General features: G+C 36.5%; 3 protein-coding genes across 4 annotated transcripts; all 3 read right to left on the bottom strand.

Moving 5' to 3' along the window:
* Positions 1–1,046: 1,046 nt before the first annotated feature.
* On the bottom strand, positions 1,047–6,970 carry LOC137953624 (serine carboxypeptidase-like 2). The gene is made up of 17 exons (XM_068801068.1): positions 6,933–6,970; positions 6,577–6,708; positions 5,398–5,529; positions 4,927–4,992; positions 4,704–4,849; positions 3,409–3,485; positions 3,220–3,339; positions 3,026–3,128; positions 2,914–2,951; positions 2,586–2,687; positions 2,360–2,440; positions 2,128–2,268; positions 1,965–2,036; positions 1,674–1,792; positions 1,485–1,598; positions 1,350–1,395; positions 1,047–1,201 (listed from the first exon to the last, which is right to left on the bottom strand). Exons 1-17 carry the CDS (start codon positions 6,968–6,970, stop codon positions 1,118–1,120), a joined length of 1,611 nt encoding a protein of 536 aa, XP_068657169.1. The 3' UTR covers positions 1,047–1,117.
* A 4,609-nt stretch (positions 6,971–11,579) lies between these two features.
* On the bottom strand, positions 11,580–19,577 carry LOC137953321 (70 kDa peptidyl-prolyl isomerase-like). 2 transcript variants are annotated; one of them, XM_068800662.1, is made up of 13 exons: positions 19,250–19,577; positions 18,141–18,227; positions 17,788–18,042; positions 17,587–17,667; positions 17,406–17,486; positions 14,214–14,408; positions 14,041–14,130; positions 13,051–13,226; positions 12,789–12,911; positions 12,573–12,719; positions 12,367–12,494; positions 12,156–12,273; positions 11,580–12,027 (listed from the first exon to the last, which is right to left on the bottom strand). In XM_068800662.1, the coding sequence occupies exons 1-13, from the start codon at positions 19,461–19,463 to the stop codon at positions 11,935–11,937; spliced, it is 1,788 nt and encodes a 595-aa protein (XP_068656763.1). In that variant the 5' UTR covers positions 19,464–19,577; the 3' UTR covers positions 11,580–11,934. The 2 variants fall into 2 exon arrangements, with proteins under 2 accessions (XP_068656763.1, XP_068656764.1); XM_068800663.1 differs by having other exon boundaries at positions 11,956–12,027; positions 12,115–12,273.
* A 6,073-nt stretch (positions 19,578–25,650) lies between these two features.
* Positions 25,651–26,496, bottom strand: LOC137954024 (uncharacterized). Its single transcript, XM_068801608.1, has one exon. It carries the CDS (start codon positions 26,289–26,291, stop codon positions 25,845–25,847), a length of 447 nt encoding a protein of 148 aa, XP_068657709.1. The 5' UTR covers positions 26,292–26,496; the 3' UTR covers positions 25,651–25,844.
* Between the last annotated feature and the right edge of the window lie 220 nt (positions 26,497–26,716).

Genomic DNA, 26,716 nt, shown 5'->3' with positions numbered 1-26,716 from the left:
AACACATTAGATTTTAGAACATTGGCAAAATTAGAGCAGCCACTTGATATAGGCAAACATGTCTCCTCAACCCAAATTAGTATTCTCAAATAAATTGAGAGCACATGAGAATATAATTCACCAATGGGGTTTTATAAGAAATACTAGTAACATTCCAAATCTAACATAAATTACTCACTCACACAAGAAAAATTGAGAATTAAGTTTAAATTAAGGGTTGGGGATTCATCTAAGTTTAACTCCTAAAGTGAAAACAAAAACAATAATCACAGGTAAAGTGAATAATCATGTGTTATGAGAGAGGGATCCATTCGTCTCCCTATGTATTTATCCTTTGTTCTTAACCTTTACTTCGATAAACCGTCAAATCGATCAATGTTAAGGATTGTAAAGGTCCTTATACTATTTAATTGCTAGAGCTAATTATCGCAAAATTATATCTTTACTTCCATTACATAAATAACAACTAAAGTTTACTCAATTATATATTAGCGATACAAACCGTGAGACTTAGGGTCTGTTTGAAACCCTAAGAAAAGAAAAGAAAAGAAAAGAAAATAGGAGTTTGGCCATTATTATTCCTAACTAAAGTTAACAAAAATGAGATAATAATCAATTTCTTCTTTTCACTAACTATTTTTTAGAACAATAATGGTCAAATTCTCATTTTATTTTTCTTTTCTTTTCCATGGGGTTCCAAATAGACTAATGAAACCCCTTTAGGTATAGTTTTAATCCCACCCCTGCCTTGCAGGTCAGTCAGAGTGGCTTCCTGTGTAACCACACCGGTTGTCCTAATATAGAGACTTGGTAGTTATAAAATTTTGACACTTTTCATAGTTTCCTTAAAAATCTTGTTGATATACAATATATAAATCCTTGAAACTTCAATATGACATTGTAGATTTGAAGTACTTCAACAATTTTACAACCAACCTCACAAAGAGCAGGTTTCCATGAAGTTTCATTTTACTTTTATAAATCAAGCAAATCAATAAGAAACTGATAGGTGGTATAACTGTGAGATTCATAAATTTAATGCATCTTAAAATTGATCATTTTTGCAACAAATGGACTGGAGACTTTATTCTTATTCTTTATCTATAATGGTCCACTGCTACAGAGGATTGTCAAATACCCATCTCTGGATCATCTCAAAGCACTCTTTAGGTCTGTATTCTGGAGCTGTATGTCCTCCTCCCTACGTAAAATGTATCGGAACATGTCAAAAAGATATTTTTCTATTCTCTGCAAATTAGCTTCCTGGATTTCTTTCAGTACAAAACATTTTCAAATAAAACAGCTCACAAAAGTATACCAAACAGGCCATTAGTGACAGATTATATTACCTTAACAGTTGCAAATGTCATGTTGTTCGAGTACGTCCTTGTGTATCTGAAAAAAACATGCGTGCTCGTAATTGAATCAAGAACCGGAATACATTTTAGAAGTTAATTTTGGCTCATGTAAGGTTTGAGTCTCACCCTGCAACTTGGCCAGTGACCCACCATGATCGCCAGTCACTGACTATGGAAAAATTGAGATCTCTTATCCATGCTTGTGTACCCAAATATGGGCATGTTATGTCATGATCTCCACTGAAAGGATTTAAGATATAAGTCAATAGAGAAAGCATTCAAGTCTTAGAAGATAATTGAGTAAGCTGAAAATACCTGTACACTAAAGCTCGATAACCTTTGCTACTCAACTTCTGATGGTATTCTAGTGAACTGGGTACGTCACTCTTGTAAGTAATGAAATAGTTACACCTTTGCCATTCTCTTATTGATCCCTGATCGAATTAAAAAATGAGAATTTTTTTTTAAAAAAACAAGTAAAAACAGGGGCTCAAGCAGTTACTATAGAGAAAACCCCAAGTCAAAGTGTGACTAGGCTTTGCATCAACTGAACACATTTGTAGAATATAATGCAGAAGGGGAATTCATAGCGCCAAACCCCAATACCTTGCGGATGTTCAGGGCTTGTTGAACAGTGTCATTGTTGGCCCAATGAGAAGAGAGCATATAGCCATACGTCTGTAAATAGAATTCACATTGGCAATTTGATTAATAGATAGATCTTTGATGATATTGTGCTAAATTGCCAAAAGAAAGATATAGAGATTACCCTACAATTAATGTCAGGAATGGGGTCTTCTTCAAGATTCTCATAAAGGGAGCGCCTGCCTACTAGCATTTGTACTGGTTTTCTAGCAGCAAAGGCACACAAAGGTTCCAAAATATGACCTGTATTTAATCCTGTAAAGCACTGAAATGCCAAAAAAAATTGAAGATTCTATTATTAACCCATCTGTCCCAGGGCCACTGAACAAGACTGAGAGAAACAAACGTAGTTTCACCATGTGCACTGCTCCAAGAGCTTTTGCACAATTCAGATTTCCAGGATTTGTGTAGTCTCCTCCACAACTTCTCTTGGCTACCTGCAGAACATTGTGAAGTCTTGATAAGAGCCTCACTGGTGATATTGAAGAATTATCTACCTCCACTTCTCCATGCTCCTATGACAAAGAAAGAATAGGGACAGACTAGATAATGCTTACATTCTGTAAGTTTTTTAAACTATACCTCATATAGTTCATCTGAGATGAGTGCCATACCATGCATATATGGCACTTGTGAACCTGAGTCGTACTTCGAATCTGTAACAGGATTTCCGAGGATATAACCCTGCAGTTATTCCCAGTGACAGCATTAGCTCAATCATTCTTTCACACACGCAGAAGATTGCATTAGCTCTTACATAGATTTATGAGAATAAGATAAAGACTGCAAGAAGAAAACTCCTAAAGCTCCTCTTCACAGAGCCAGACAGTCAAAGCCAGACTCTTTATGCAGCTCTAAAGCTACAATATCCTCACGAAAGTGCTGCACTTTGGGCATGGATGGAACATACCTTGAGGTTAAGGAGTGGCTGCTCCCCTGTTTCTATACCTACAGTAATATGACAACCAAATGTTAAATGAGCCTCTTACGAAACAAAAACACAAACAGGTACCCGGCACTACCATTCGATATTTCTTGAACAATAATTGGAACAATTATGCCAGAGTATGAATCACCCGTAATATACAGTGGATTTGAGGAAAACAATGGATGGTCATTCAGCCACTGCATCACAAAAGCCCAGTGAAAATAATGTAATCACTTCTGCTTGTTCATTCTACATATATGATTCTTCAAAAAGTTCTTCTTTTACCACCTTTCTTATGAACTGGTGTACTAGTTGAGCTGCTTTAGTGTCCCCCATGCTGTAATTGCTTATGCTTGCATATGAAAATCCAGTGCCAACTGGTTGATCTAGAAAAATGACGTTGGCGACCTGACAAGTGCATCAACGTTAAAAAGGCTCGAGTTTTTGGCTTCAGAGGGTTTTTGAAATATTCCATACCTGGGTCCAAGAATTTGGGTTAAAGGTTAGAGATGGCAAACTCCCATCATACTGCACTGTCTTGACATTCAAAGGACCTACACAGTGAACGTAATTAGCACTGATAAATTGGAATTTGGATTTTACTTGTCTTTGAGTCTTTGACGGTAAACTAATCTAATCAGAGTAGAAAAAAAATCCTTTTATGAATAAACAAAACTACTTTGTTTGAGGTGACCACACTAGGAAGGATATTACATCACGGCTCAATAGTGCTTTCCCCTTTCACTTTCACCTTTGGTTTTTTCTTTTGCATTTCTTCCGAAGGTCATGCAATCAATCTCATTCATGGCTGTTACAGTCCAAGCTAGAATCGTTTTACGTAAGAAATTTCTGGGTGTTCTGAACATCAGACAATATAGCAGACATCTTATCTTGTCAGTATTCATCACCCACTATTGATCTGCTGGATTCCATAACAAATAACGACAGACGAAAAAACAGACGATACAGCCGCGGCCTGTTTTTTTGCAATTAAATAATCTCTCACTCCATTGCTCTATTTGCTATGTTTCATTTAGATTATTTTTTCCTGTTTTAAATCTATACATATTGTTGTCCCTAACCTGAGGTTTCAGATAATTTTCTTCCTTTCCGCGAATATGGAGGCATTGCATTGAGACGGAGTCAAGGTTATCCATTCATGTAGGTCTCATATGAATCAAGAAATCTCAAAGAAATTCATGGGTTCATTCCATTAAGTTACCTCTTGGAAGGAAGCAAGATAATTTTGGGTTTTCCACTTCACATGTATGTCTACTTGTCTTATGATTTTCCTAATGTTATGAAAACAATATAAAGGTTTCTTAGTTCATACTTTTATTCCTGTGGTTAAATTTTAATATTATATTAGACATACTTGTAAGGATACTTGGATTTGATTCCGGTTACTTTTCTTTTCTATATCAGATATTGAAAGTAAAAAAGTGAGAAGGAGAAAAGGTCCTGTTTGGAATTCACAGAAAAATAAATTAAAAAAAAAAAAAAAACTGAAAAAGAAGAGGCTTCAGTGTCACACTGGTAAGCTTCTGTAGATGATGATAAGGGTATCTGATAAAAAGATTTACCGACAAGGAAAGGATCACAATGTGAAAAAAAAAACAAAATAGATGAACAGTTCGTCAATTGAAACTGTAATAGACGTTCTATATCAATGATCAATTCGTCAGTTGAGGCTAGGGACGGAAAAAGAATAAAAAGGAAAAGGCAAATGATCAAATGGTTTCCTAGCTGCTGGAGTTTCTATGGAGGCTTACCGATTTCGAAGAGAAATCCAGACAAGGCAGAGCAGCCGGGGCCGCCTGTCAGCCATACAAGGAGAGGATCCATCTTCGGATTACTCTCAGATTCTACAAAGTAGTAAAACAGCTGAAATTCGTCCGAGTCTCCTACACCCACGTATCTGAATCCATATAGTTAGATGACCAGCAGCTCGGAGTGTGGCATGTAGACGAGATTCAAGAGGAAGACAAAGCTTACCCAGTTTCCATATTGAAGGGAAGTGGCCCCTGAAAGCCTGGAAGGTGTTTAACGATATTCGAAGAGAATTTTTTGGCGTCGTTGGCTTCCCATGAGAGTAAGAATAGAGATGCAACCAGCCACAGAGCCACGGAAGGAAATTCTACAGGAGTGTGTTTAGAAACTGCCATATTTTCGCAGTTCAACTGAGAACCTGAAAGACTGTTTAGAGACGATTTGTTGAGGTTCCGGCAATCTGTTTTCTCTGGGCATGGTTGCGGTCACTTTCTCTATAAAAATAATAAAGAAAAAATCATCACGAATTCTTGACTGTGCCTCAATCAGTCGTTACTGGGCGGTCAGTGTTGTGGATACAGACGGTGGGACTTGTCATTTACGTGGAAGTATCTTCCACTGGGACAAATTCTCAGAGAAACTCTTCACTGGAGCCATATTCCAGTTAGGTATTTGAAGGGATAACTGAGATTGCCATTGACATATTGCTTCCAAAGCGACTTCAGTTTATGCAATACAGAGACGATTTCTTTGACAAACAAGGAGAAGTGGGAGACACGGAAGCCCTTGCATGGCTCAGGCATGCCTGGCGTATAAGCCCCTGAAGCTCTGAAAAAGAAGGATGAATAGAAACAAGAGCACTGTTCTATTCCATTGCAATTTCATATGTATTTTTGCTCAATATCATATAAACTATATGATTAAACATTGGAATAGAATATATTAATATTGATATAACAATTATTAAGTAATTTTAATTCTGAAGAATAAATAGCAGCAACAAAACTAAAATAGACCATAAATAGTGATCAATATACATTGTATGACAATAAACAATTAACGAATTTTATAAATACTAAAAAATTAAAATTATCATATAAATAGTAAAATAAAAAACAAATAAACCATTAACAGTAGAATAGTAAATTGATTATTATGAAAATAAATAATTTATGGCTTTGGTTTGATTAACAAATTTCTTCCAAGCGAGGAAAAGGATGAATTACTTCTTTGGTTAAAATTCTAAATAGATTATTCCGGCCAACAAAGAGGATGAATCACTTCTTTGGTTACAAATCTATGTAGATTACTCCTTCCAACGGAGGAAGAGGAATCAATTCAGGTTCAGGGCCTAAAACATCTTTTGTGATGGCCTAAAATTTAATGGTGAACTTTAGGGAATTGATCAAAATGTTCTGATACAATATATCTTAAATAGGTAAGACTCAGTATATTACTATTCCAAATTCAGACATAATACATATGATTGAGCATCCAGAAACACTGGCACATCTCACATCATTTTCCCCCCTAAGAGATTTATGCTAGTGGCTTTCTGATATAAGCTTCAAGTTGGATCAATCTTATACATCAAATTCTAAGATGTGTTTCCCTTTGTTAAAATGAATACATAAAGAGCAAATTCAAGTTGCGTACAATCCTACTACAAGGAAGAAAAAATGTACTTCACAACTTGTTTGCAGGTGGAACCCCTACAATTCCTAACGGCAATGATCCTCAGGCCAATGGGACCATGGCAACTCAAATGCCTCCCAGGCTTTTTTCTAATTGTAGCCTAGTTCCTCCTCCCTAGATGCCTCATGACTCTTGAAGATACTCAAACCACTATTCTCGATGCCCATGACTCAACCAAACCTCTTACAGTACTCAACATTCACAGTTATGTCAAACTCATATCCACCAATTATCTTTGCTAGAAGCTTTAGATGAAAGTTATTCTTATTGGTTATGATCTCTACAAATTCATTGTTGGTTCTTATCCTACGCCTTTAGCCACAAAGACAGTCAATAATCTTGTTGCTCCCAATCCCGAATACCTTGCATGGTTTCGTCATGATAAGCTGATTTTTGGTGCTCTTGTCGATTCTCTCATACCATCTCTCATTCCACTTATCACTCAATCAAGAACCTCTCATGAAGCCCGAAATACTCTGGTTATGCTCGGCCTTCGTGTGGTCACATCAAACAGATCAGGAATAACTCAAACATACCACTTTGTCTGTATGACATCATCGTTTAGGTCATCCATCATCTACAATTTTCTGGCACATCGTGTCCACCTTTCAGTTAGATTTATTGCACCCTCTGAATTTTAATTTTAATTATAAATCTTTTCAATGCAATAAAAGTCACAAATTACCATTTTCTCTCTCCACCCTTGTCTCTTCTTCCCCTCTTGATATTGTATTCTCATATGTCAGGACCTCTCTAATTCATTCTATTGATGATTTCAAATATTATATCATTTTTGTTGATCATTTTACAAAATATATTTGGTTTTACCCTCTCAAACAAAAATACATGTTTTTATACATTTATCCGATTTAAATATCTGGTTGAAAACTTCTTTGGTAAACGGATCAAGACACTCTATTTTGATAATAGGGGAGAATACAAAGCAATGTCATCTTTCTAACGACCAATGACATCTCTCATCTTATGTCTCCTTTACATACACCTGAATACAATGGATATTCTGAATGATGACATCACCATATTTTCGAAATAGGTTCGTCTCTTCTTTCTCATGCCTCCATACATCTTTCGTACTGGCCATATGCCTTCTCTACTATTATCTATCTCATCAACCGTTTATCTACACCCACGTTTAATCTTCTTTCATCATATGCCAAAAATTTTGGCACTCCTCCTAACTACTCTAAACTCCGCATTTTTGGTTGTCTATGTTATTCGTGACTTCGGTCATACTTCTCCCATTAACTCACTCCATGTTCTTCTCCTTGTGTTTTTTAGGGTATTCTACCACTCAAAGTGCTTATTTATGTCTTGAATTGACTACCTCTCGTTTTTATGTGTCGCATCATATTAAATTCGTTGAGTCTATCTTCTCTTTCACAACACTTCAATCTCACATCGATCATCCCTCGTCTGACAGACTCTCCCACTGGTGTTCATCTGTATCCTTACTTCTGGTTATCAGCACATCAACCACAACTTCGATCTATGCACCCTCTGCAATCTCCATTCACGACCTCGCACCTAACCCGCCTCCACCACCACACCCCACTCTAACACTTAACCACACTCAAACATCGGCCGACCACACCCATCATCCCTACCTACTTCCTCCCCTCCCCGTGTTATTGTCACCAGATCCAAGAACAACATTTACAAGGTCATCCAAAAACTAAACCTCACAACCTAACTCCCTGCATCTACCAACCATGAACCAACAACCGTAACTCAAGCTCTCACTGATCCCAAATAGTGTCAGGTTATGTCTGATGAGTATGATGCTCTTGTTCAAAATGAGACATGAGAATTTATTCCCTCGGATACCTCACAGCATCTAGTTGGTTGCGAATGGATTTTTCATTCTATATATCTCTCTGATGGCTCAATTGATAGGTACAAGGCTCGTTTAGTTGTCAAAGGGTTACACCAATGCCCTATGGTTGATTATCATGAAACCTTTAGTCATGTTGTCAAATCTACCACTATTCGCATTATTCTTAGCCTTGTAGTAAGTCATGGCCGATCACTTTTACAACTGGTTGTCAATAATTCTTTTCTCCAAGGTTCTCTATCTGAGGATGTCTTTATGGCACAACCACCGGGCTTTGTTAATCGTGATCATCTCATCATGTCTATAAACTTTGCAAGGTTATCTATGGTCTCAAGCGAGCTCCTTGTGCTTGGTATCATGAGTTGAATCAGTTTCTCATTATCTCTGGCTTCACCAACTCTCATGCAGACTCCTATCTATTTTTCTCTCATACAAGTACAATTGTGTTGTATATTCAGATCCATGTGGATGACATCACTATTATAGGAGACAATGATCAAGCTATGGCGTTCTTGCTTAGAGATTTTCACTCAAGGATATTGGCTCCTTAAATTACTTTCTTGGAATTGAAGTTGTTCCTCATTCTCAAGGACTACTTATGTCTCAACGTTGTATATCTCTAATTTCCTTGCTCATACACGCATGACAAATGCAAAGCCTATAACTACACCCTTTGCCACATCATCTACACTCACACTTGAGTTTGGCACGACACTCTCTAATGCATCTGAATATTGGACTATTGTTGGAGTCTGCAATACTTGTCTCTTACTCGCCCTGATATTGCTTATGTGGTAAATAAGTTATCTCAATTTATGCATAGCCCTACTATTGATCATTGGGATGATGTTAAGGGATTGTTGCGCTATCTTTGTGGAACTCTAGATCATGGTATCGTAATACATCAACAATATTCTTTGTCTCTTCATGCGTATCTGATGTTGACTTGGTAGGAAACAATGATGATTTCATTTCCACCATTGCCTATATTATTTACTTAGGTCGCAATTCTATCTCTTTGAATTCTAAGAAGCAACAAATTGTGGGTCGATCCTCTATTGAGGCGGAATATCAATCTATTGCAACCACTGCAATTGAGATCCGTTGGATCTACTCTCTTTTCATTGAACTTGGTGTTCTTCTTCTATGACAACCAGTGCTTTATTGTGACAATATCGGTGCTATAAATTTGTGCTCCAATCCAGCCTTTCACTTGCGCATGAAATATATAACTTTGGATTACCACTTCATTCAAGAACAAATTCAGAGTGGTGCTCTTCAGGTAACTCATGTTTCCTCTACTTATCAGTTAGCAGATGCTTTCACTAAACCGCTTCCACGAGCACGCTTCCTCTTTTTGAAGACCAAGATTGGACTCTCCTCTCGAAGCTGCATCTTGCGGGGGCATGATAGAGATAAAGATAAAGCCGATAGAATTTGAGATTGTCTGAGATTATAACTCTAAAACAATATAAACTCCTCTTAGTGATAATATTTATTATGTAAAATCTTATCTACAAGTATTTATGAATGTAAAACATTAAAAAATTATTCATTCTTCTTATTCAATACCCGCCTCCAATGGAGTTGGAACAAAACTAGGGGTAGCACTAAGTCAAACTAATTCGCAAACCGCTCGAGCTTGGTTCAAGTTAGTTTTTACTTGAGTTCAACTCGAACTCAAATTTAGAATAGGGTTCGTTAGGTATTGGAAACCATACTCGAGATTTTCCAAGCTCGGCTTGTCAGTTCATGAACCGACTCGTTAACATAACTTTTCTTATGAAAATAGCTTTTACCATAGCTGCTCTCAACAATTCCAATTTTAGTTGGTTGATGATTGCTTTTATTTTCCTCAAACATCAAAGTCGATAGATTGTTCAACCCTTTCGGGTAGCTCAACATCCGATGTTGTTTGTTGCCAATGGAATAAACGCTAAATTTTACTTCTTCTCCTATAAGTTGTGTTACAAGAGTTACTTGTGGTCCCGACCTCTTGATAGGAACATAAGATGAAAAGTTATAACAAATATGGCTAGTGCCAATCTACCAATTAGTGGAATTGAACATCACATTTAACTCAAAGTTAGAAATTACTAACTTGTCGTCAGGTCCAATTGATTTAGTTCTTATGATCATGTTTGCCTAACAAGACATGTTTTCACCTTGTCTCTTTAACTTATCCTCCAGATGTTCGTAGAGTTTTGCAAAGTGTTTAGATTTTCTATAGACATAACATGTTCTCTTGTTTATTCCATTTGAATCTTTTTTTTTTTTTTTTGAAGAACTTTGTCTTCTTTGCTTCTAATAAATTTGCATCGGCCCTAATTTCATATCCATTAACCAAGTTTTCTTTGGGTTTCCTTTGGTTGGATACTAAAGTTCATTCAAGGAAAAGGTATCTCTCGCGATATAAACAAAGTTGGAAATCATGCCAAGATGATTTCTTGAAATTACTACCTCATTTTTTTCTCATCTTTGGCATACCCTTTGAAATGATCTTAGCCACTATGTTCTACACCTCATGTGTTTTGATCTATCATAGGCTGTTATCTACCATGTTACAGTTATATTCACATATTAAGTACTGTTTTTCCTTTTCGTATTTCGCCAGTAGCAATTCCCCAAACACCTGAACGTTTTTCACAAGTTTTAGGTCTCAAGAGGCTGGGCAATCATTGATCTTCATTCTAACTCAAAAATCGCACCCAGGAAGTCTAAGCTTGTACATAACCACACATGAAATAAGCTAAAACTAATCGCCATAAACTAAACAATCTAGATTCTCATAAACTAGTACGCCAGTTCATAGGAAAGGTGGCAAACAAAGTATTTGATGAACCATACTTCATGTGATGCAGTGGCTGCATGACCGTTCAATGTTTGTCTCAAATTCACTGTACGTTGCTGGTGATTCATACGCTGGCACGATTATTCCAGTCCTTGTTCAAGAAATATCGAATGGTAATGCCTGGTACCTGTTTGTGTTTTGGTTTTACTGAGAGGCTAATTTAACATTTGATTGTCACTTTACTGTAGATATAGAAGAAGGGGAGCAGTCACTCTGGAGCTATTTTGGGAGTGGTTATGGCCGCCTGACTCAGGGAAGGCGATCTATAGGATTTTTCTTCTTGTAGTCTTTATATTATCATCATATATCTTGTTAAAGAATAACACAGACTTCATACTTCATGTATGAAAAGCTTAACGATACATTTTCAATGGGAATAACCGCAGGATCATATCCTTGAAGGCACCCCAATTTGCATAAAAAATATCGACAGTGAGGCTCTATGAGAAGTTCTTGTATTTCTCTCAGACTTCTTCTTTTAATTGACCCGTTAATAGGATAGTGAAATAGTTGTAATTGTCCATGAGTTCCAATTTCTCTTCTTTTAATAAGAAGAATGGTTTGAGAAATACATGAAAAAAAGGGTCTGGTCTAGTAAAAAAGCCTGTGTTTTCCTATATTGGCCTCAACGAAATCTTTTGGTACTTTATTCGACTAGAACGGACTAAGCTTTTAGACCCTAATTTTTCAGTTTCAGTGGTTCCACCCTGAACGTGTGGAAACACACTGAACAGCCTTCGACCCTTCAATTTTTACATTTTACAATGAAAAGCACAGAAAAAAAAAAAAAAAATAACCCTTAGTTAACATGTATACAGAGTGGCATAGAACAATACTACTTGGTAGCAGCAATAACCTCACTTTTCTCCACGTCCAGTCTTTCATGTCCCTCCTCTTTCTCTGTATGAGTGCTTTCTATCTTCAGTTTCTGCACAAGAATTTGCAGTTATTTCAGATTGCAACTTACTGTACAAGTATGCCTTCTAAGTATGTCCACAAAGCATTTAGTTCGCACCAAAACTCCATCAGGCACTATTGATTGTAAAATGACATCACCTTGGATTCCATTTCTGTCTCCTTCATCTGTGAAAACATATTAGAATATAACTTTGCATCCTTCTTATTGCTTTCCACTTTACGTTGTTTTAGCATTTTCAGTAATGATTTCACCTCCCTGCAAATGAATTATATATTATGCAGAACATCAGTCATATTTCCAGATTAAAAATTGGTCAGAGAAGCGGTCATCATAATAATACAAGCAAACCTATTATCTGGATCAACTTCAAGGGCTTTCTTGATGTCCAACTCTGTCAAGTTCAAGTCAGACAGTTCCATAAAGGCCTGGGCTCTCCTAAACAATGCTTTGATGTTGTGAGACTCAACATCTAACACCTGAAAATGAACCCTATTAATCAAGGAAATAAAGAAATATGGTTCAACCTTCATTGACACCTTTCTACATTTCTATACCTTCGAACACAATTTGACAACTTCCGGAAAATCATTTAGTTTCAGACTGCAAGCAGCATGGTTGAGCCAGCAAGAGACTCTTAAAGACTTTGCTTGCTTCTGAACCTCATCACCGTAATCTTTATCTTCACTGACATAATCTGCAGCCTGAAATATAAACAGAAACTATATCTAATCTTCACAAATAGACAAAAGTAGAAAGGACTTCTGAAGTACCTTGACATATCTTTTGGCAGCTTGCCAATAATTCCCACTCTTGAAGAATTTGTTGCCTTCTTCTTTCTTCTTTTCAGCAGCCTCAACTCTCTCTAGACTATCCATCTCAAATGGTTCTTTCTCCTGTGAAATTAGAAGAAATATATCAAACAAACTATTATTCATATGACAGACATTGGATATCAGATAAGAAACTCAAGAAAAATATGGTCGTATCCATGCAACATAGTGCTGTACCACTTCACCAGGTTTGAGCCATCACCTTGGTAAAATCAACCATTTCAACTTCGTAAATCACAGTTGAGGATGCAGGGATAACAGCTAGCTCCTGCTTAACTTCCTTATTTCCAAACCCGAGCTCAGGTTTAACCGTCACAACTGATTTCTCCCCCTTCTTCATGGTTGCAGCTGCCTTGTCTAATGCGGCAACTACTTGTTCTAGAGATTAAAAACATAAAAAAAGGTTTGGTAAAACATTAAATCCATTTACAAGTACTTCTCCAACACATGCAAACAATCGGAGAAGGGCACCCAAGTAGTAAAGCTCAAGCAGCCCATGTAAGAGGTACAGGTCTCAGGAGAATGAATTTACCACATGAATGGTCTGAGTGAATATTAAAACATGGTTACAAACAAGACTCATAATCGTATGACGAACTCAATTAGATAACCATGGGCATGGCATATGGGTAAGAACTTGAGTTACCAACATCAAATGGTCCCATCATGGGTGAGAAACCCACCAAAAATATCATTCACTAGAAAATTCATGATATCTCATGTCAAGAATATAAATTTGATGGTTAAGGTAGAAAAAAACCCATCTTATCAACTAAAAAAGAAAAGGTAGAAGGACAAATTCTTCACATCTAATGAACAAAAGACAACTGATCTGCTTATTTTGTTAGTATCCAACCGCTCATCTCATCTACAGCTAACTATACAAAGGGTCTGCACAGACTGCGGATGGCCCTATACATCATAATGGTGCTCAAACAATAAGAAAATACAACAAGAAAAGAAACTCAAGAAAAAAACTCAGGCCCTTGTAATTAAGCAAATTCATCAAAGTATGAATAAAATGAGAAACTCAAGAAAAAAAAACTGTCATGTCAACGATTGACTAAGACAATTTAAGCCAATACACAAAGCTCTAGTTCATTTTTCTTTAAGGTTGTAAATGTGAGTATTTACACGTGATCAACTGACAACTACTACATCAGTACCCGAAAATAATGGTAATGTCCCTGACCTTCATCTATGACAAACTGAAAGGGAGCTCCATCTTCAAAACCTTTCTTCTCAAAAATTGTCCCATCATCCAGCAGGCCAGTATACCTAACTAGAGAAGGATTAAGATTGCTTCAGCTTGCAGTTTTTAAAAAAATCCTTAGATAATAGCAAAGAAAGATCCACTACACAGACCAGAGACAGTTGATCCTTCATTTGGGTGTCTTATGCCTTCTCCCTCATTTAAAATCTTTTTCAAGATTTTTGAGTCACCTGTAACATCGATAACTGGCTTGAAAGATACCAACTCAATGTCAATGTATAATGTAGCACTTGAGGGTACTGAAGAGAACTCATTGTTAGTGTCCATCCCCTGCTCTCCAAAAGCATCTGAAACACATGGCAAGCATTAATTTTGCATGTAAATAAATCATGACGTTTGTTGAAGAGTGGGTATGAAAAAGTTTTACATGACTCCCAAAACAAGAAGTTTTACAGAGCCAAAATTATTATGGTAGTCTTGTAGAAGTCTCACAAAAGAGTCTCGATTAAAGGTGTTTTAGTTATATTAGTTGTCTATTTATGTTCAGTTATTTAATTGTTCTAGGACTTATCTTTTAGTATTTAACTTTGGGTGTAATTGGGACAAGGGTAGTTTAATTGTAATTGGATTCTTTTAGTCTCCTCAATTATAAATAGAGGCTCATGTACTCAAATTACAACATGCCATTGAAGTATTTCTCTTTTCCAGAAATGCAACATGGTATCAAAGCAGGTTCTATGAGTTGACTTGGTCAACCCACAAAAATAATGTGATCCTTTTTCTGATCTATCATCTCTAGTAGTTTAGGTTCGTATTCTATCTTTTTACTTTTTTTTCCTATCCCAATACCCGTTGTTTTCTTGGCGTTTGCACCTCCATACTGAACTGTTCATATTGCAAAGTATATATTGACAAAAAGATCTTCGAGTCTACTTCCCAACGCAAAAAGAATTTTGGGAATCAGAGTTTCATATAAAGATAAATTGATTTTTGAATCAACAAAGGTTAGATCGCGCGAGAGGTTCGAACAACAACAGAAAGTTTCACTTTTCGAGCCGTTTAAGCCATTAAGAACAAGACTTTATATGAAGATTTATATGTCAAAAGAAAGATCTGTAAGTCTATTTTCTACCTTTTTTTAAAAATTAAGTCTATTTTCTACTTTATCAAACCAATTCTCAATCTAAGCTTTCTAGAGAGAGATATCAATTTCACAAGGGTCAATGGTCATGCTAGCCAAAGAAGAAAGAGTACTCAGTTCTCCCAGATTACAGAGTCTGAAATCAATCAGATTTTTCTCTCTCAAAAGATGCATATTTTAATACTTGGATGAAACATATCGAAGTCTAGTTTCAAAAAGAGAAAATTTCATGTCAATCTGATCTATATTTAAAAAGATATTAGCATCGGAGTCGGCAAGGGTCAAGCGACAGAACGAGACGATCAAGAGGTCATAAAAGATTCAAGAACGAATCTTTTTATGTCAAATTAGGTATCAATTTAAAGCTCTTTGAGCCTAGTTTCTTGAGCAACAAACCGTTTGTGATTCTGAGCTATATGTTTGGAGATATCGATATCAGAAGTGCCAAATGTCAGTTCTACCAAAAATCTCTTTTTTTTTCCTATTTTCTCTCCTATTATCTCTCCATGCATTGACGTGAATTGAATTTTATTTTCTCCTAAAATCTGAGTTGTTTAGCAAAGTTTCTCTTCTAATCAGAGAGTTTTTTGTCAAACTTAATCACTCCATGATGTGTTCAGTCAAGGTATACAATATCTTGCTTCGATGATGTTTTCAAGTTTTGTATTTTTGTCATTTGGTTGTGTATCTTCTGCATAGATAAGTCTAAAAAAATTGTAGTCACCCCAAAAAATTTATACTTGGTCAAGTTTATTAAGTTCTACAATTATAGTCTCCCCTAGTTTTCAAAAAAAAAAAAAGATCACTTTGGAAGTATGAGTGTTCCATAGTCGCTTCCTTTCGGTTAAAGTTGTTTTCCTCAAGTATTTCTTCAGTAGAGCAATGTTTAGACCCACTACCTAAAAAGTATAGGAGTATGCCCAACATCCAGCTTGAGTCAAGTCTTTTGTTCTTCACCCAAGAGGTGATTTGTGTTTGAGCTACCCTTAAAAAGTGGGTTGTCTCTTTGTTAAGCCCTAAAGTTGGGCAGTTTTTTCACCTTTAAAATTGAGCGGAGTGTATTTTAGACTATGACCGTTTTGACTGGTGTATGGAGTTTTGTCATATCTAGAAGTGATTTCTCCCACATTTGGGTCTCTATGTTTTTTTTATCCCCAGCTTGAGGGGGACAAGTAGATGAAGAAGTAAAATTGAAAACTCCTTTTCATTGCAAACTGTTATAAACTCCAGTTTGAGGGGGAGTGATGAAGAGTAAGTAAGAAAAAGTCTTACATGACTCTCATAGCAAAAAGTCTCACAGAGCCAAAATTATTATGGAGGAGTCTCGCAGGAGGAGGTGTCACAGAAGAGGTTAAAGGTATTTTATTTATGTTCAATTGTTCAATTGTTCTATGACTTATCTTTTGATGTTCAACTTTGGGTGTAATTGGGACAAGGGTAGTTTAATTGTAATTGGATTCTACTAGTTTCATCTATTATAAGTAGAGGCTCATATACTCAAATTATAACATGTCATTGAAGTATTTCTCTTTTTCATAAATTCAACAAAGTTCAGATATGAAGACATGAGGAGTATGGGAGGGAAACTTAGGATATATGAGCCTACAAGAGGGATAATCCTAGGTACTTACATAGCTCCAAGTCGCTCAACTAAGTATCAGTTCGAATGAGCTACTCAAACGAACAGGTTTATTAAAATGTATTTGTTAGTAGGAATAATCCAACATAAGTTATTGTCAGGGAAAATCATGAGGTTATTGGTTGGGAAGGTCTCCTAACTTTGATCGGTCATTTTGGATAGACCTAGACCTGATATTAACATGATATCAATGCAGGAGATGGGGTAGGAAGTTTGTGAACAGTGAGTATGGGCTAAGATTTCCAACCTCCATCAGAGGCTTTTGTGGGGACAGGTTTTGGAGTTGACCTTTCAGGGTCGGGTCAGGATTTTGAAAACCCACAATGATCCCAGCCCTTGTAAGCCCCTAGTTTAGGCCTGGATTTGAGGGAGAGTATTGATGGGAATAATCCCACATAAGTTAAGGTCAGGAAAATCCTGTGGTTTTTCTGAAAGGAAAAGTTGTCCTAGCTTCAGTTAGTTATTTTGGGATGCACCTAGACCAACATTAACATTATTAATGGTAATAAATATCAAAACATGCAAGATACAAGAAAAAATAACAAATAAAACAATGACACATACACTGAGGTTGAACAGTTACTGCAGCCTTTTCTCCCCTTGTCATGGTCTTCAGAACTTTCGGTAATGCTGGGCATAAGTGACCTGAATCCAATCAATCAATCATTAGAAACTTTTCAAATTGTTAAAAATATTGACAGAGAGAGATATTGAAATCCATGCCAGATGAATTCATCAACATTACCATCTTTGATGTAAAATTCAAATCCTTCCACAGGAGATCTAGCAACAATATATCCATCAGCTAGTTTAGCCTCATACTTAACTGAGTGAACAATAAACCAACCAGCCATTAGATTGAAACCAAATCTCTCATCTGACCCAAGATGTCTGGGATGAATTTCATGAATATTAGTGATTATAACAGAAGTTTCCTTCAATATACCTGTAACTTCATCAAGATCATCTGGTTGTTCATCTCTATACCCTTTTGACAACAATCTTTTTATAATTCCACCATCCTTGCAAATATCTGTAACAGGTATCCAGGAAATGAGTTCAACCTCAAATTGCCTAACCAAGGATGGATTGCTTTCTCCCCCTACGACTCCACCATCTCGATCAAAAGGTAATGTGAACAGTGCCGTTTCTCCAATCTTCATGGTAATTATTCCATCATCCAACCCTTTTGCAATGTCACCTAACAACCACAAATTTATTAGCAGAAAGAATTTCAGATTCACAGGGAAGAAGACACAAAAGGGAAACTAAGGAAAATAACTGAAAGTGAAATCTCACCATGCCCAAGCTTAATAGTGAGGGGCTCTCCTCTATCCTTGGTGGAAAAGACTGTGGCTCCATCAAGAGAAGCACCCACATAATGAACTGCAGTCAGGAAACTAATCGTTATCAAGGCAAAGCAGGCAATCAGATCTCCTTCTAGGAAATTGAGTAACATGAATAACTGAGTCTCAAAGTTTCTCTTTTCACATTTTCCATTGAAATGTAATTTGATTTAGAACAAGTATTAAAACTGCATACATAAACAAATCTGTTTCTAAACCTTTCATCTTGTATTGTTTATCTTATATTCTCAATACTAGCTGCTCTTAAAATTTATATGTACATCAAATTCCAAACACCAGAACCCATTTCTGGTCAACATCCATGTATTGAACTTGCTGAATTTCTTCTTGTCCCTTCCCATTCCATTATTTTGACCCATGGAATGTCTATAGAATAGAGGGAATTATTAAAAACCTGAAGACAACAAACCAAAAGAAAAAAGATAATTGATTTTTTGAAATTTAACATTATCATCCAAGCCAGACATAAAATGATTTTAAGTTCATTAATCTCTCTATATCTGGAGCGCCCAAGAGTAAATAATTTGTCAGTTTTTCTTTTTCTTTCCTCTCATCACTTCATGGAAATCAAATAAACTATAAGGAGTTTAAACCTTGTCAATACAGATGGAACTTTTCCCAGTACCTCAAATAACACCAAAAATGACGCTAAACTATCTATATTGTCAAATATCTAAACTTTCAAGAACCAAAACATCATCTCATCAACAAAAGGGTCAATTTTCTAACTTTTAGTCATACAAACCCCGCAGAACCACCTAGTCATCCCTGAGTTCTGGATTCCATGAGAGCCCTTCAGTGAATCAACGTCCCCAGAAAGATATTTTCATCTTTCAAGACAACTGGCAACAAAATTCACTCACAGTAACGGAAATAATACCAAAGTCGGACTAAGACGACTGTCTCCGGGTTCAGTCGCAGCCCAAGTGCCAAGCTTAAAAAACATCTAAAATCAGGGCAAAATGCCACGCCCAAGACCGTCTTATCGATTAAAAAACGAAGCCGAAATTATAAAAAGTAAACCATCTCCTTTTACAGTACCAGTAACCTCGTCACCGAACGCAGGACTTTCCCAACCACGGCCTTTCCTTACGAGCTTTTTCTTCATACCCGACTTGTTAATCTCTCGTTCTTCTCCGACATTTAGTGGAGGTGCAGACTCAATCACTTCTCCCGGCTCTTCATCCGAGTCCGATGAGTTGTCAATGCCCGAAACATTGATGGCTCTAGCTGCTGCCGATGAGAATACTACCATTGGGTTACGTTACCAGGAATGAAAATTTTGCAGAAAGAGCTAGGGAAGCGTCGATTTTAAGGCGTCATGGTCTGATTATAGTCTGGTTCTTGAGCAAGGACGAGGAGAACGGAAATAGAGGGAAGGAGAGGGTGGCCATCGAGTGTAATCAGTTTTATATAATATTTAATAATATAGAAATATAGGAATTGTCTAAAATAGATGCGAAGCAATATTCAGCCAATTAAAAATTAAATTTATGCAAATTCTAAGCATGAAAGCTTTCACCCAAATCTAAACATGGAAGCTTTCACCCAAATTTTAAAAAAAATAATTAATTTATTGTATTTTATATTTTGAAATTATCCATGTGTAAAATTGATTTTACAATCAAAATTCAAGCACAGATAATAGTTTAAATTATAAATATATAAGAAACAAAGTGATTTTACGACCGTCTCCACACATTACAAATTTTGCACCTTGGAGTTCTACTATACCGAGGTTACCAAGTGGCACTTACATCAAATTGCCTTCTGGCCAATAATAATGTTACCCACAAAAGGACTTGTATCACTCAATAGGTTAGAGTAGCCAAAATATAATGTCCACCTTCACACTACAAGAACAAACTATTCATATAGCTTAGACTCACAAATGGATTCTCCAATAGCTACCTAAGCTATACTAACCTACACTTACAATGAGATTTCAATAGCTCACTAAGCACACTAGCTTAGACCTATACATGAACTTTCACCTACACAAAGTTTTACAACTGGCATGGCACCAAACACAGGGGTGTAAAAGATATATAGATAAAACAGAATATTCATACATCGTTTCATATCTATTCCATCCGATTACTTTTTAAGGTATTCAACTCTATTGATTTACCCAATTACTAGCTAAGTAAATAGACAAATGGATAATTAAATAAAAATAAATAATAAAAACATATAATTATTTTAAATTAAAAAATATTGTAACAAGTTTATAATGTCTAAAGATGGTCAAAAGTTATCTAATAGTATGCACAATAATGTCATCTTCGGAACAAGTTTTTAATGTTGTTCTACATCACTATGAACCTAGAAACATTTGCTCATATTGTCTTCTTTGGTCTATATACCGGAGCTGATAACATTCGAGATTATGCAAGATTATACATGAAAAGATCCTTTTTTGGCTTTTTCTTTAGCCATATGCCTCATACCCTTAGGAGGTCTTCCTCCACTAGTAGTTTTTTTTTTCAAAAAACTTCATTTATTCTCGTGTGGTCTGTAAACATGCCTATATTTCTTGGTTTCACCAGGACTCCTAACGAGTGTTGTTTCTATCCACTAATATCTAAAAATAATCAAGTTATTAATGATTGAATAATACCAAGAAACAACCCCTCTCTTGCGAAATTATATAAGATCTCCGGGATTTAACCGAGTATAAATGTAGATGTGACAACATCTATTATACTAGGAATCTCAATGAACCCACTTATTGCAATTGCTCAAGATACCCTTTTTAGGTTAAGGGGTTTATTTCTAAGTTTAAGATCTCACTTACTAAATAGAATAAAAAAATAGTACATTTATTTTGCCCAAAATGAGAATAGGATGAGGTTATGAACTTATAATCATGGAATCAATTTGATTATCAAATTAAAAATTCATTCCATCCTAGACTAGATTGAAATAGGGTTATGTTGTATGTACAAAAATACTATGTTGATCCATATATCGTTACACTCCATTTAGGATTAGGAATATGTGTTACTAGACCTGTTTTTTTACGTAAGGGGCTTAGAGAGAGAGAGAAGTGGCAAAGAGGAGAAAAACAAATAAGTACAAACAAAGAGAAGTGAGAGAAAGAGGATGGGATATGAAGAGAGAAAGAGAGAGGGCTGAGGGAAAAGGGAAGAGGGGCTCAAAGAGAGAAACACTTAGAGAGGGGGTTGAGAGAGATTGAACCAAGAGCATACCTTGAGAGAGATTGAACAATATCATACTGAATCCATTGTTAGATATTCAATATTTCAAATAATATCTACAATTTCAAACTCCAATCAAAATAGGATCTAAATAATAGCCACAAAAACTTTTAACTAGTGAACAACAAGGTCCAAATGGAGGAAGAGGGCAAGGCCTTCTTCCCCTACCCACAACCTCCTTAGCAAACAAAGGGGGGTAGTTTGAGGCATGTTTTCTTTTAAATAATTTGACATGTCTTTAACTACTTCACCATTGTGAGCTAAGTGTGAGGCTTAGTTGTCCATAGAGTGTATAGCCTTTGACATGCAACAACTTAAAATTAATATTCTTAAAAAATCTAAGTGCTTAAATATTGTTTTACCATTAGTCGTTGTAATTTAAAAGATTAAAGTCAAGTAAATGATGATGTTACTTGAATTTTTATTTTTCGATTTTTTTTTCATAAATCCATCTTTGATCTTGGAGGAAGCCTTTCCCTTTCTCATTTTTTTCTCTATTTGAGAAGGAATCTAAGTAGAGGAGAAATAGCTCATTTGCATTGACAATGAGTCCAAAGCACCAAGAGTCAACCAAGGACTAATAACCTACGATAAATTAAATAATATGAAATTTACATTCGTTGAAAGGTTCATAAAAATTTATATGTCATGAAAATCCAATATTTTCTAGAAAAGTGCTAGCAAAAAGGTAAGGCGCTCATTTTGAAACTATCGGTAAGTCCTGGTTGGTTGATCCAATTTGTTTAAAAGGGAGTGACAATGCTTACTCTCGTTTCCACAACATTCATGAGGAGGGGACGCTACACCCCCTCTAGGTAGAAATGGGAGGGATGACCCTTTTCTGTTGTTGGTGGGGGGTGGCAAACATTTTCTTAGTTCATATGGAGAAGGTGGAACACTTTGACTTAGATTAGAAATAGGAGAGGAGGTAAAACGTGGACAACTAATCTTCACCAGACTATATTGTTAGATATTGTGTTTAATTTTGTTTTCAATGCAAATGTGCATGCTCAATTTTAAATTTGAACATTTTAATGATATATTTTTCAAAAGAAATTCGAAAAAAGATATTAGCCACGACAATTTTGTGGTATTTTGTTGATCAAGGTAGAGATGTCCAGGAGCAACTGAGGAAAAGGAAATGTTACCTGTCATCGTTTCCTCGTTTGAAACCATGATGAGATTGGATTATCAACTTTGTTCGTCTCCTCTCTATAAAAGTTTCACTTATACTCTTTAAAATTTTACTTATTTTTCTTCCCTTGTCGGTCCTTTGTATAATAATGAGCACCATAAAGGTAATTCATTAACATAGGGTCTAAGTGCAAGTAAGTGAAAATAAACCAAGTTATCCAAATCAAGCCTACTTATTGATCAGGTTAGGAATGTTTATCCACAACCCCTACTTCATAGTTATGTTGACCTAAATGTGATTTTTTGGGTTAGTCTTTCTTCTATATGATTATTTGTATGATTAAAGACTAGAGGTAGTCATGCATCTAAGTAGATACTTTTATGTCACTCCTTTTATATCTATTTAAATAAAACTTATTACTAGCCTATCAACTAAACAATTAATAAATATTGATTAACATCCACTTCAATCAACAACATCTTACATAAAAAAAATAGATTAAAACTATGGTTTTTCGACTTAAAACCCAACTCAAATACATGAAAATTCAAACTGGAACAACCAAGTGGGATCAGGATGCGGAGGTCTGAGTGACCAAACTCGAGTCAAAAGGGATGCGGAGTCCTTCCTTGCCACTCGACTTACCTAATCCATCTTGTCTGAGTTGAAAATAAATTCGATGAGTCAAAAAATACGATTAAAACACATGACTTAATCGATGAATAAGAAAGGAGTAGTTGAAGTTTGTGGCAAGACAATAAACAACTACAGAGCAAGTTTTTTAAAAAAAAATTCAAGATCTAGTGAAATCAACCAACAAAGTTGATAATTAGGTTTAGATTACTAAAAAAAGGATTATGTATCACTTGGTAGCAAAGTGGAGGAACTTTGTAACTCTCTTACTCCAATTTTGCATTTGCCACAATTCTGTTAATTAAAATTTTATCATTAAAAATTAATAAAAAAACCTCAAAAATAAGATCAACAAGAATATATAAATAATAAATAATTTTTAAAATATATTTTTAATTATTTTAATTGTATAAATAAGAGACGAGTTGAGCGGTGGAGAAGGAGAAAGACTCAGAAGCACATGGCACGAAAAGCCATTCGCGTTGCCCCCAAAGTAGTTCCTGGAATCAAATTCCAGGACCAGCTGTAAGCCTGAGAACCCAGTGCCCGCCCATCGATTCACCCAACTTCCGCCCTCTCTCCGCCCATCGAGTCCTCTCTCTACCCGACCCCTCTCGCCGTATATTTTGCCTCAACTATCCAAAACTCGAAAGTGATTTGATGCTTATCCCACCAACTCAACCCCTTTTTTCCTCTTTAGCCTTTACAATTGGCGCAAGCGACAGAATTCAATAAAAAAAAATTGGCATTCGCTTCAATAATACAGAATCATCGATCGTAATCAACCGTCTCGTCCGGCATCGCATAGCCGAACGCAGAGGGCTAAAGTAAACACTCAGCTCCGACGGTGTCTTTTCACAAGGGTTGGTGGTTGGGGGATATGTTCACGATTTATTGCATGTAACATGGAGGAGAGAGACGACTTCACGCTGTGGGGACTCCCTCTCGGAGACCTTGCTCCCAACTTAATTCGGTACATGGAACTGACACCTCTTCTTCTTTTCAGGTCAAGAATGGGAACTACTGTGATTATCATAAATAACCCACCAAACTTGCAGTGAGGTGGTGCTTTCCTGATTCCTTAGGAACCAACAACAGCCAGACACAAACTCTGGACTGCAGAGAAAAAAAAAAAAAGAGTATAACCTGTAAAAGCTAATAATTCAAGTTAGGGGAGACATCCGATCGAGCCAAGATCGCTCCTGTAAATATCCGACGAACTTGCTCTCGACATGAATACTTCAAATTTGAGTTCAACCTCAAGTTTAAAATTGGAATCAAGCTCAGCCTCAGCCTAAAATTTGAATCAAATTTGAGCTCACAAATTTTAACCCTGTTTGAGTTTGAGTTCGAGTTCTAACATACATTTAAAATTTAAAAAAAAACGAAAATAAATAAAGAGAATATTGTGATGACCTTGGTACCATCGAACTTGCTTGAACGGTTTGAACGATTTGCGAGCCGGTTTAACTTAGTGCCACCGCTAATTCCAAGTAGATCGGTTATTAGTTACTAAAGGTGAAAATTTCAACTCATTGTCATTTTGATATGTATTTCTATTATTTTTTTGAAGGTACAATCTTATAATTCACCCAGGATAAATATTAGTTGAAATGTTTTTTGTAACTTGGACTAATTATTTTAAGGTGAAAATTATGTGTTAATGGGAACTAATGCCAGAAACTGGAGCTGGAGAGGCAGAGGTGAACTGAGAATTTCTGATCTTAAACCGGTGAATGAAATTTGAACTTCTAAAGATGATAATGTTTTTATGTTCGAGGATAAATGCTGGAAGAAAAACCAACCATGCGTGGATAACAGATACCAATACAGACACTACGATAGGCTAGTTTGGTTTTCTCGTCCCAGTTTCCATCCATCCCAGGAAGAACAAATCGCCGTGTCACATCTGCTACTGAAAGAATGAGTGACTTGTTTCGTCATGGTGGCAATTCTACAAGAAAACTAGTGCTGCTGACAGGCTTGGTATGAGGAAGACAGAATAGATTATTCGCATATTTGGCCTATCCAATCGCAACTGACCCCTCCGTCTACTATTGTTAAATCCCTCACTCGATGCAATTTAACTAAATTTATTCGGTAATGGCTTCCACTTTCGATCTGGAGGAAGCTCCTCCTGTGGGTGATTAGATGATCAAGCTTTTGATTAAGCTGAATGGATGTATAGGTTCGAACTACTTTTTGTTGTTTAATATATTATTCTGGAAGTGTTACTGAGATGATTATGTTTCTAGTCCAGGGATTCCCCTTTTTCTAATCGATAAACCTTTATTCCAATTACTAAAATAAAACAAACCCAGAATCCACTGGTTTAAATAAAGCAAATATGGCGATGTTCTTGGAGAGGATGAGAATTGGAGAAGAAAGATATGAGGGGCTGCAGTAGAACTCGGAAGAATGAAAGCTCAAATCAGGCAATCCTTGTTTCTCATTTGAACCTCAAATGAAAATCGAAAAAAGTTGCAGAAACTAATACAACATATTCCTATGAAAGATTTGTAATTAATTCACTTCAATCCGAAAACATGCAAAGATTTTTACAAACACTTGAACAAAACAAGCAGAAGAATGGGTTCTGGGAGAGAAGAGGACAGCGAGAGTGGGAGAAAGAGAGAAGATTCCCTTACTAGGCAATCAACATCCCAGTTCTTCTCTTGGTTACTGCATAGCTTCTGCTGCGAGGATACAACACATCCGTGTTCGTCTTGAAATCCTCCTGGAAGTTACAAGGCTTATCTTCATCGATTCTACCGATTCCAACGCTGAAACTCTTGGGCAATCCCTGGGCTCCCATGACAGTAGGCTGAGAGAGAGTCCCAGACTTCTCTCTCTGGCTCCTCTGAGACACCATCCTCATCACCTCCCGGAGGTCTTCTTCGTCGCTGGCTCTGGAAGAAGCCACGCTGAAGCTCTTTGGAAGAGTCGAAGGGTACATGCTGTTATTCATATTACCAGCACAATTCGTCATGCTTCTCACGTACAAATCCCTGGCCTTGCACAGAACTCTAATGGGCGCCTTCATGCATCTTACGAATATATTCCCAGAACCGGACTTACTATCCTTGGCACTCATTTTCCTTCTCAATTTGCTGCAAGCACTGTCAAAGGAGCAACCCCCAAAGACGGAAAGAGATGAATTCGCAGGAGACGCCGAAAAGGATTTTCGTTAGAAAGGGTAGAAGAGGGGTCGGAGTTTGAATTGTAAATTGGAGGAAGACACAGAAAGAGGAAGAAGAGAAGAGTCCGCCGCAGAGACGAAGAGAACGAAGAGAAGAAGAAAGAACTGGCGTGTTTGCTGGGGCTATCGTCTGTTTGGTTTATGTAGTGATCAACGAGAGGCAACAAACTAGCAGATCTATACGTGTGGACCCTTTCTAATGGCAGACTTATAAAAAAACCTGGATAAGGCCGGGCACCTGTTACCGCATCTTAAAAAAACAAAACCGCGGCGGGGATCGTCTTCCCCACCTCAATTCCTCGTGAATTCCTCGTTCAGGT

This window comes from Aristolochia californica, unplaced genomic scaffold (genome assembly GCF_029961685.1).
Source record: "Aristolochia californica isolate CCGP_79_NKW_82.1479 unplaced genomic scaffold, dmAriCali1.0.hap1 SCAF_16, whole genome shotgun sequence".
In the NCBI taxonomy this organism is placed as follows: domain Eukaryota; kingdom Viridiplantae; phylum Streptophyta; class Magnoliopsida; order Piperales; family Aristolochiaceae; genus Aristolochia; species Aristolochia californica.
Note: the sequence above shows the minus strand (reverse complement) of the source record. Positions and strands in the feature narration are given on the sequence as shown.